Source organism: Aquarana catesbeiana, linkage group LG10 (genome assembly GCF_042186555.1).
Source record: "Aquarana catesbeiana isolate 2022-GZ linkage group LG10, ASM4218655v1, whole genome shotgun sequence".
NCBI lineage: Eukaryota > Metazoa > Chordata > Amphibia > Anura > Ranidae > Aquarana > Aquarana catesbeiana.
This window is the reverse complement of record NC_133333.1, coordinates 55,097,118-55,109,170: the sequence shown is the minus strand read 5'-3', so window position 1 is coordinate 55,109,170 and position 12,053 is coordinate 55,097,118. Positions and strand designations below refer to the sequence as shown.

Below are 12,053 nucleotides of genomic sequence, written 5' to 3'. Positions count from 1 at the left end.
GTAATTCCCAGGGATGTATTTTGGGCACTTTTTAAATATTGGTGATACATTGGCTTTTCTCCAATCACCTGGTACAATTCCAGTCAGTAGACTGTCAGTAAAAATTAGGAACAATGGTCTGGCAATTACTTGACTGAGTTCCCTAAGTACCCTCGGATGCAAGCCAAGTCTAATTTTAATTCTGTCCTCTGTTAACCATGGAGGTGCTTTCTGTGATGTTTCATAAGGATAAACACTGCAGTTTTGGCTACTGAAGCCCCCCAATTCTCTCGTGAAGACTGAGGAGAAGAATAAATTCAATACCTTCGCCATCTCCCCATACTTTGTAACCAGATGTCCTTCCTCAATCTTTATGGGGCCAATATGGTCTGTCCTCCCCTTTTTACTGTTTACATACTTAAAGAATTTGTTGGGATATTTTTTTGCTAAGTGTCTTTCGTGTTCTATCTTAGCCGCCCTAATTGCACCCTTACATTTCTTGTTGCATTCTTTATAAGGTCTGAATGTCGATGATGATCCCTCACCCTTGTATTTTTTGAAGGCCTTCTCCTTTGCTTTTATATGCATTTTTTACATTGGAGTTAAGCCATCCAGGACTTTTGTTCGCTGTTTTAAATGTATTACTCAATGGGATGCATTGGCTAATGCCCTTATTTAATATGCTCCTAAAGCAAACCCATCTCTCATCCGTGTTCTTTGATCCTAAGATTTTATTTCAATTCATGCCTTCTAACAAGGTTCGTAGTTTAGGGAAGTTGGCTCTTTTGAAATTCAGTACCTTTGTATTCCTATTTGTGTTATACTGAAGCCAAATGACCTGCGATCGCTGTTTCCTAAATTACTAATACTTCCACATCCATGATCAGTTCTTTATTGTTGGTAATCAATAGATCCAGTAACTCTTTATTTCTAGTTGGTGCATCTACCATCTGAACCATGAAATTGTCCTGCAAGACATTTAGGAACTGGCGAGCCTTAGATGAATGTGTGGTTCCCTCTGCCCAGTCCATGTCTGGATAATTAAAATCCCCTATTATGATAACACTTCCCATTCTTTCTGCTAATCCAACTTGTGATAGGCGATCTGTCTCCCCCTCCTCCCTCAGGTTAGGGGGCCACTAGCATACTCCCAGTAATATTTTCCCCTTAGCTTCACCCCTTTGGAGCTCTACCCATAAGGATTCTACCTCCTCCCTAGCTCCCTTAGTGATGTCATCTCTCACATTCACTTGTACATTATTCTTGATATATAGGCATACCTCTCCCCTCCCCCTTTTTTACACTCTCTATCCCTGCAAAAAAGGGTATACTCTTGAATGGTTGCCAGCCAATCATGAGAGCTGTTGAACCAGGTCTCTGAAATTCCCACAAAATCAAAATCCTCCTTGTACAACAGTATGTCTAGTTCACCTATCTTGTCTGCCAGGCTCCTGGCATTGGTGAACATGCTGCGTAGTTTAGACCGGTCGTATACTATCCTCTTATTGGTGTTCCGAGATTCCAACTAAAATGTGTATGGACATTTTAAGACATTAATTACTGGGTGATTTCCTTAAGCTGTTTTACAGTATCAGACTTTCCAAAGAAAAAGTGAAGCATTTAAAAAGGTTTTTTTTTTAAATTCAAAATTGGTACTTCAGTTTTGGGAATAATGTAATACAACATCTCTCAAAAACTGTAGTGGCAATATCTGCACCTGAGTTCCCTACTTCACCCTTTGATGCAGCTGCCTCAAGGTGAGCAAAACTACATTATAAACCTTTTAATTTCTGCTCAATCCACTGAGGACATCTCACTGATGGAATCCCTCAAAGATAGAAGAAATCAGTAACATATTTATCAACTGGTGTCCACCAGTAAAATAAAATGTTGGTTCACGGTGGGCTTACCCTTTACATACAGTAAGAATACTACCATACCCTTTCTATTTGAAAAATGGCCGCAAACATTATAATTTTAGAAGATTTTTTTTTTCTAAAATGGAAAAAACTTGGACTTCATATGCCTGCTACAGTGCCTTGCAAAAGTATGCTTTTTACCTATTTTGTTACATTACAGCCTTTAGTTCAATGATTTTTTTTAATCTGAATTATATGTGATGGATCAGAACACAATAGTCTAAGTTGATGAAGTAAAATTAGAAAAATATATACATAAAACTATTTTTCAGAAATAAAAAACTGATAATTGGCATGTGCGTATTTATTCACCCCCTTTGTTATGAAGCCCATAAAAAGCTCTGGTGCAACCCATTACCTTCAGAAGTCACATAATTAGTGAAATGATGATCACCTGTGTGCAATCTAAGTGTCACATGATCTGTTATTACATATACACACCTTTTTGAAAGGCCCCAGAGGCTGCAACACCTAAGCAAGAGGCACCACTAACCAAACACTGCCATGAAGACCAAGGAACTCTCCAAACAAGTAAGGGACAATGTTGTTGAGAAGTACAAGTCAGGGTTAGGTTATAAAAAAATATCCAAATCTTTGATGACTCCTAGGAGCAACATCAAATCTATCACAACCAAATGGAAAGAACATGGCACAACAGCAAACCTGCCAAGAGATGGCCGCACACCAAAACTCATGGGCCGGGCAAGGAGGGCATTAATCAGAGAGGCAGCACAGAGACCTAAGGTCCTGTAGGAGCTGCAGAGTTCCACAGCAGAGACTGGAGTATCTGTACATAGGACAAAAATAAGCCTTACGCTCCATAGAGTTGGGCTTCATGGCAGAGTGGCCAGAAGAAATCCATTACTTTCAGCAAAAAACAAAAAAGTTTACGAAAAGGCATGTGGGAGACTCCAAAAATGTATGTATGTAATTCCAGGTTGTGAGGCAACAAAACACGAAAAATGCCAAGGGGGGTGAAAAGGCACTGTACGTAAAAAAAAGGATTAAAAAAATAGATAAAAAATGATCTATGTGTGGCAACTATTGGTCCCTATTCATGTCATATCTAAGAAGCAGGTCTGAACCAGGAAAAAACTAGTATGCACTAATTTTTCATGATTTTAATTTCATTTTTTTCAGTTCATTTCAATTTTGCTTAAAGTATATGTAAACCCCATCACTGAATCTCATATAAATTTTAACATATTAATGTGATTTCAAAAGTAGTTTTCAATATTTTTAAACCTGCAGCTTTTATTAAGCTATTACCTGGTAATCCTGCCATGAAGGTGCTTATCTGTACTAGGTTAACAATAATCTGTCCTGATATAGATTACATTTGTTAATTCCAGTACGCATTATGCACTGATTTCAAGTTACAAAACCTGCCCTGAGAAATGCCATGCAGGCATCTAAATGTGCCCAAAAGGCATACTGAGTACCGTCAGCACAACTGCATTGCAAATTCAGTACCAGATTAAAATGATGGTGTATATTCTGGTTCCCACCAATTCCATTATGTGTATGATTAAACTGTTGCGCTCCCTAGTCTCTACAATAAATTATAGGCTGGGTATGGCTGGAAGTAGGTTCAATTATCCTCTTGCCATTGAATAGTTTAACTGCATGCTTTTATCAAAGGAATATATAATTCAAGGTCGCAATAAAGTTATTGCTATACGTTGAGCTGTTCATTTAATATGGCCAAAAGAATTGGCAGTTATCTATGGCTGCAGTCCTCTTCAATAAGTCAATCCCAGTTCCAGCATAGCAGGAATTTATATGCTGTTCTTTTTATAATATGCTTGTTGGTAAAGTGATAGTTCAGAGACTGAAAAAGATTTAATGGTAGACCTGTATTGTGATTCTGTGAAAATAACAAATGCATATACATATAGTACATTTATAGTACTGTTCTTTAAACTCATTGCTAGGAAATCATTTATAATATTGCCTTCCATTGCCTGCTGATAGATTTGATAGGGCAATGCAGACACCAACCAATACACTTTTGGATCTCTTTATTAATATTCCATGGAACCCTAGAGTTCCTCCAGAGGTTGCTGGGGGTTCCTTAACCAATGAGCAATTTCTGCCCCTCGGATAAGTTCCCACTGACACCACTGATCCTTTTCACATTGACCACAAGTGTAAGGAGCACTCTTCCTACTGACCATCACACTAATGTATCATGTGTTTTAGATATAGTAATTTTTAGCAGGGGTTCCCTGAGATTGTAAAGTTATTTCAAGGGTTCCCCTGTTTTGAAAAGGTTGAGAAAGGCTTGTTTATTGTATACATTTATATATGGCGATAGGAGTAAGAAGGGTCTTTAGGAGCTGCTTATTTTGTGATAGGGGAGGAAAGGGGGGAGATAGAGACTAAACAAGGTATTTTAACCTATTTGATCAATTATTCCTTCAAAGGCCTGTCGAATGGTGAGAATGATCTGATGCTGCCATAGACATAATTACACCATAACATTTGGCAGAACAAGAAGAGGGACCGAAAAATGGATGCGACTCAAATCAATTTATGACTAGCATAGAAAAGGTGCATGTGAATGAGGCAGGTAGACTTAACACAACTTTTAGTTTTATTGTATTTAACGTAGACTAACAACCATCTAGAGAGGCAAATCTGGAATTCTAGCATGTTTATGTACTTTACTTCCAAATTAGGTCTGCTCCCAGTTTAATTATTGCTATGCATACATCCTAGTTTGGTTGTCCACAAACATTAGAACAGGACCACCTCTCACAGGAATAGCTTGGCATGGCAGTGTGGCTTTACATGTGTTTAAAAAGTATGCACTAAATACTTTGCTTTTATTCTAAACATTAGGGACATTTTCATCCTGGCTAGCTTAATGTAGTGTTGGAGATTGTTTATATGGCCAGCTTAAAGCGAAACTCCAGTTTTCTTAGCAAATTCAGAAATGAATAACTTTGCTAAAACTTTGGTGGCAATACTCTCGTCCAGTTCAGCGCTGTCCTGCACAGGAGATTTACTCTGTCCAACTGCCGACACCGATCTTCTGGTTGAATGATAGCCAGTATCATCCAACTTATTGCCTGTGGGCCCAGGCTGTTTTGGACCCCCTGGGAGTACCATTTATGTGAGTGGCGCTCAGGTCTGGAGGAGGGATCACCCACTGCTGCCACTGGGGAAGAAGAGGAAGGACTCATGATGTCACTAGACCAGCCTGAAGAATGCAGGAAAAAAGATCTGTGGGAGACTTTAAGGGTGGGGAGGGTAGAAGATATGAGGAAAGATGGAGTTTTGCTTTAAGTCATTATATGTATGACCTTATTGCTTCTATAATGTACTGTCAGATCCATAACTATTGGGACATCGACACAATTCTAATCTTTTTGGCTCTATACACCACCACAATGGATTTGAAATGAAACAAACAAGATGTGCTTTAACTGTAAACGTTCAGCTTTAAATTGAGGATATTTACATCCAAATCAGGTGAACGGTGTAGGAATTACAACAGTTTGTATATGTGCCTCCCACTTTTTAAGGGACCAAAAGTAATGGGACAATTGGCTTCTCAGCTGTTCCATGGCCAGGTGTGTGTTATTCCCTCATTATCCCATTTACAAGGAGCAGATAAAAGGTCCAAAGTTCATTTCGAGTGTGCTATTTGCATTTGGAATCTGTTGCTGTCAATTCAGATCCAAAGAGCTGTCACTATCAGTGAAGCAAGCCATCATTAGGCTGGAAAAACAAAACAAACCCATCAGAGAGATAGCAAAAACATTAGGTGTGGCCAAATCAACTGTTTGGAACATCCTTAAAAAGAAAGAACGTACCGGTGAGCTCAGCAACACCAAAAGACCCGGAAGACCACAGAAAACAACTGTGGTGGATGACCGAAGAATTCTTTCCCTGGTGAAGAAAACACCCTTCACAACAGTTGGCCAGATCAAGAACACTCTCCAGGAGGTAGGTGTATGTATGTCAACAATCAAGAGAAGACTTCACCAGAGTGAATAGAGGGTTCACCACAAGATGTAAACCATTGGTGAGCCTCAAAAACAGGAAGGCCAGATTAGAGTTTGCCAAACAACATCTAAAAAAGCCTTCACAGTTCTGGAACAACATCCTATGGACAGATGAGACCAAGATCAGCTTGTACCAGAGTGAAGAGAAGAGAAGAGTATGGAGAAGGAAAGGAACTGCTCATGATCCAAAGCATACCACCTCATCAGTGAAGCATGGAGGTGGTAGTGTCATGGCGTGGGCATGTATGGCTGCCAATGGAACTGGTTCTCTTGTATATATTGATAATATGACTTCTGACAAATGCAGCAGGATTAATTCTGAAGTGTTTCGGGCAATATTATCTGCTCATATTCAGCAAAATGCTTCAGAACTCATTGGACAGTGCTTCACAGTGCAGATGGACAATGACCCAAAGTATACTGCGAAAGCAACCAAAGAGTTTTTTAAGGGAAAGAAGTGGAATGTTATGCAATGGCCAAGTTAATCACCTGACCTGAATCTGATTGAGCATGCATTTCACTTGCTGAAGACAAAACTGAAGGGAAAATGCCCCAAGAACAAGCAGGAACTGAAGACAGTTGCAGTAGAGGCCTGGCAGAGCATCAGCAGGGATGAAACCCATAGTCTGGTGATGTCTATGCGTTCCAGACTTCAGGTTGTAATTGACTGCAAAGGATTTGCAACCAAGTATTAAAAAGTGAAAGTTTGATGGATGATTGTTAATCTGTCCCATTACTTTTGGTCCCTTAAAAGTGGGAGGCACATATACAGACTGTTGGAATCTCTACACCGTTCACCTGATTTGGATCTAAATACCCTCAAATTAAAGCTGAAAGTCTACAGTTAAAGCACATCTTGATAGTTTCATTTCAAATTCATTGTGGTGGTATATAGAGCCAAAAAGATTAGAATTGCGTTGATGTCCCAATATTTATGGACCTGACTGTATGTACACAGCAAGTGACTGCTCAGCATACCAGAAGGGTTTTAGAATCCAGCATTGTGGATCTTGAATGAATAAAAGGGATACATTAGCACATGTACATTTTATAAATGCACTCACAGCAAATAAGCTGGTGGTTTAAATTAACCTGTGGAGAACTCAAATTATAAAGTATAAGCACATAGCAATCCTCTGATGATAATGCCCAGTCCTGGATTTAAATTGCTCAGGCCCCAAGCATTGCATTGTTGGATGGAAGAATACCTAATCTCCTCTATGTGTAATTGAAGATATTGTGGGAGAGTTTCATACAGCACTGGAGGGACCATAGTAAGGGTTGCATGCTTACAGCTGACAGTTACCCATCACTGATGTTGGTTTAGTAGCTTTTCCCATAGATGTGCAATGCTATTAGCCAGTGTACCTACTGTGTATGTGTGTATATATATATATATATATATATATATATATATATATATATATATATATATATACAGTATCTCACAAAAGTGAGTACACCCCTCACATTTTTGTAAAGATTATATTATATATTTTCATGTGACAACGCATGAAGAAATGAAACTTTGCTACAATGTAAAGTAGTGAGTGTCAGCTTGCATAACAGCATAAATTTGCTGTCCCCTCAAAATAACTCAACAGACAGCCATTAATGTCTAAACTGCTGGCAACAAAAGTGAGTACACCCCTAAGTGAAAATGTCCAAATTGGGCCCAATTAGCCATTTTCCCTCCCTGGTGTCATGTGACTCTGTGTTACAAGGTCTCAGGTGTGAATGGGGAGCAGGTGTGTTAAATTTGGTGTTATCGCTCTCACTCTCTCATACTGGTCACTGGAAGTTCAACATGGCATCTCATGGCAAAGAACTCTCTGAGGATCTGAAAAAAAGAATTATTGCTCTACGTAAAGATGGCCTAGGCTATGAGAAGATTGTCAAGATCCTGAAACTGAGCTTCAGCACAGTGGCCAAGACAGTGCTCAGCATCATATCCAGAGGTTGTCTTTGGGAAATAAACATATGAGTACTGCCAGCATTGCTGCAGAGGTTGAAGGGGTGGGGGATCAGCCTGTCAGTGCTTAGACCATACGCTGCACACTGCATCAAATTGGTCTGCATGGCTGTTGTCCCAGAAGGAAGCCTCTTCTAAAGATGATGCACCACAAAGCCCAGAAACAGTTTGCTGAAGACAAGCAGACTAAGGACATGGATTATTGGAACCATGTCCTGTGGTCTGATGAGACCAAGATAAACTTATTTGGGTCCGATGGTGTCAAGTGTGTGTGGCATCAACCAGGTGAGGAATACAAAGACAAGTGTATCTTGCCTACAGTCAAGCATGGTGGTGGGAGTGTCATGGTCTGGGGCTGCATGAGTGCTTCCGGCACTGGGGAGCTACAGTTCATTGAGGGAACCATGAATGCCAACATGTACTGTGACATACTGAAGCTGAGCATGATCTCATCCCTTCGGAGACTGGGCCACAGGGCAGTATTCCAACATGATAACGACCCCAAACATACCTCCAAGATGACCACTGCCTTGCTAAAGAATCTGAGGGTAAAGGTGATGGACTGGCCAAGCATGTCTCCAGACCTAAACCCTATTGAGTATCTGTGGAGCATCCTCAAACGGAAGGTGGAGGAGTGCAAGATCTCTAACATCCACCAGCTCCGTGATGTCGTCATAGAGGAGGTTAAGGCAGTGCTGGCAGACACTTAGGGCCCAATTTGGACATTTTCACTTAGGGGTGCACTCACTTTTGTTGCCAGCGGTCTAGACATTAATGGCTGTGTGTTGAGTTATTTTGATGGGACAGCAAATTTATGCTGTTATACAAGCTGTACACTCACTACTTTACATTGTAGCAAAGTGTTATTTCTTCAGTGTTGTCACATGAAAAGATATAATAAAATATTAAAAAAAAAAAAAAAAAATAATATATATATATATATATATATATATATATATATATATACACACACACACACAAAAAGAAGAAATGGCAGGAGCTTTTAGAAAGCCCACCATCAAAAACAGGGGTTCTATAGGAAAACAACTGCGGTTTTAGTCAAAAAGTTATTCAAACTTTATTTAATACACATAGTTTATACAAAAAAATCCTAGTAAATATAAGCAACTTCCACAATTCACTATTAAAAACAAGTGGCAAATATACATACAGTATATTTTATTTGACTGAGACCACTACCTATTCCATTGCTGTTGACTACAAAAATTTAGTTCAAAATAATAATGAAAACTAAAAATAGATTTGTAGGAGAACCAAAAAAAATTGCTGAGGGGTCTCAATATATTCAGAATACCTCTTTTTATACTTTACAACAGTCATACTGGAACATTTAGGGAACATTTATTTACACAGTGTAATGAATATTGAAGCTTGAATCATAACCAAGAATTAAAGTGCTCCTTATAGACTGGTATTTTGAATCAAAAATGTTATATGTTGCCACTCATGGAATTCTGGGTTTATTAAAGGTTAGTCAGCCTCATACACCTAAAGTGCACATTTAAATGCACTTGCAGAATATTCCTGCCCTCCTACTGCTAAGCAGAAAATATTGAGCAAATATGGCTACCCCCATGTAAAGAATTTGATTATTTTCATTAAACTGATACATTTTCAAATACTCACATTTGTATAAACTGTATATATGAAAGGATAAATGCTGTAAAACATTTATCTTTGTAACTACTGATTGAACGATGGCTTACAGCTCTTGGGAGGACTAATTGATTGATTAGAATATTTGACTCTATCGCTTTTGGTTGTGATAAGCAACATTGGTAGCATATTCCAGCAGTGCTCTACTCGTTCCCCCTTGCTCTCTTCACTGACTGATGGACTGGAGTGTGTAAGGGTATATACCACTATCAAAGAACAAGCTGCCTTTCACAATATTGTAGACAATGTGCCAATCTTCCAAACAAGGAATGTAAAACCTGAGATATAGACTGAATTGTTCAGTAGTCAAACTTCTAAGATCACATTTTACAATTTGTGCACATAGGCATGTGTTTGCTTTTCTTCCATCTACAACGAAATGTGAATTCAAAAGCAGCTTGACGCAACTGAGGAATCAACTCAGAAGGAACTCAGGAGCACCACAAAAGTATCTCAAGTGCAAGAAAATAAGTTCTGCATACACAAGCCTATACACTTCCAACTGTCTGGGGTGGCAGTGTTTTTATCTGGTTTGAAAAGCATATTATTTTTTTCGTTGTCATTTATCCTTTTAGATAACTGGAACTTTTGACATTAAATGCTTTTTTTATTGTATAAACTATTCATTTTGAGAATTATCACACTGTGCTCTTGGATGTACATTTGGAGGCTTATTACATTTCCTATTTCTAAGAGTACACCCATCCATGCGAATAGACCATGGATTGTACCCGGAGTTCTTTTCATAAATAGTACACCTTCTCTGGGCCATCAGTATATATGCTGGCAGTCCACTGCACGTCTTTTTAGCTGATTTGTACCAACTCAAAATAAAGACAAATTTCATGTTATTTAATTGGATAAGTTGAGATATTGTGTTGTAATTTGTTGAAAAATTCTAGATGAGCTAAAGGTTTTAATTTTTGTATGTTATGTTCTTTAAAGAAAATTTGTTATAAGCCTTAGAAATTCAACAGAACATTTGAAAAAATAAATTCAAAATCAGTGGTTACCTTCAGGGAAAACTGCCCATGAAAACAATTAGTGGATCCAACAATATAGGTAGTTTTTTTAGGTTTATGGCAGATTTACTTTAAAGCCAAACTTTTTCAATAGAGTGAGAAAGGGTTAAAACCTTGGTCATGGGTTTGTTGCTATGGCCCTGTTGGAGAGTAAGGACATAGACAACAGGTTACAACCCTTCCCCACTTTATAATAATAAAAAAACTTTGATTGGAGATGCACCTTACCACACAATGGACAAAGCATTCAGTGTGATGAATTTAAGGGGAAACACATATTTGCATGTACCTATCTTAACTTGTGATACTAACTTTTTTTCTGCATGTATTTGCTTCTCTTAATCTGTTCCTAAAGACTCCAAACAGAACGGTGATGCTGCCAATGCTGCACTGGCTAACGAGGATTGCCCAACAATAGACCAGGCTCTCTCCCCAGAAGAAAAGTCCCCTGTTACCCCAGGTGCAAGAGAGAGATACAATCGTGATCGAGCTTGTTTCCTGTTGTCCACCGGAGACTTTGCACATTCTCCAGACGGCAACATCCGCAAAGGTATTTGCCTCTGATACATACTGCTCCACCTCCATCGCTCACTTTCATTTATACAGCTATCTGCGCCAATGCAAGGCTTGAAACAAATATGAATCCCCCCTTGAATCTCCTTTTCAAAGTAAATATCTTTGGCCTGCTTTCTACAAGTTTGATCTTGCTGGTTCAAATCCCATTTGCCTTCTTTGTAGCACATCCATAGTCCACCAGTGGGATGTGTCAATGCAAGCTACAGGCTGTTTTGTTATAAATAGTCAAACATTTCCCTGCAATTTTGCTTCCTGTAGTTTGTTCTAATACAAATAGTACATTTAATCTCTGTAATCTGTTGGATTGTATATATTCCATGGTGGTCAGGAAACTTGGAGGAGATCTGTGACAAACAGAAGCAGCTCAGCAACAAAAAGCAACATGCAATATCTAATTTTTTACTGTAAGGAAGACATTATACAATTGAGATTAGGCATGTTTAAAGCATCCAGCAAGCTATTTTTCAATTTGCTGCTCAAAAAAAACAAAAACAAAACTTTTTTATAGCTCACACTTGCCAGCAGATCCTAACTTCAGGCTCTTTTGGCCATACAGGAGGAACGTGACACAAAAATGGGAAAAGTTAAGGCTTTGTTGAGCAGGTAGTGTTTCTGGGTAGGAACTGGGAACCTCAGGGGTGGGGTTTCATTTTCTCTGGGATTGTTGGCATGTAAGATTTTGTATCATTATCAACTTTCATGTATCATTGTCTTAGTCTTGTGGTGCAAAACAACCACAGTGTTTGCTAGGCACTACCGCATTTTCACTGAAAGTTGGCTTGGCTTGCACAAAGTCCAACTTGAGGTGAAATATGATTATCGAGATGCAAGCAACAAGTGTTTAGATATCAACAGCAAATTAGTACATATAGCTATAACACAATTGTGTGAATTC

General features: G+C 38.8%; 1 protein-coding gene across 6 annotated transcripts in view; it reads left to right on the top strand.

Moving 5' to 3' along the window:
* The window catches only part of LOC141110698 (voltage-gated potassium channel KCNC1-like), a 210,423-nt gene that overhangs the window by 160,554 nt on the left and 37,816 nt on the right, over positions 1–12,053 (top strand). For all 6 annotated transcript variants that reach the window (XR_012236319.1, XR_012236320.1, XM_073602209.1 and 3 more), the window contains one exon: positions 10,938–11,132. Coding sequence is in view for 4 of the 6 variants with exons in the window: in XM_073602209.1 (XP_073458310.1) it covers positions 10,938–11,132 (195 nt within the window). In the remaining 2 variants the exon portion in view is untranslated. The remainder of the gene's footprint in view (positions 1–10,937; positions 11,133–12,053) is intronic.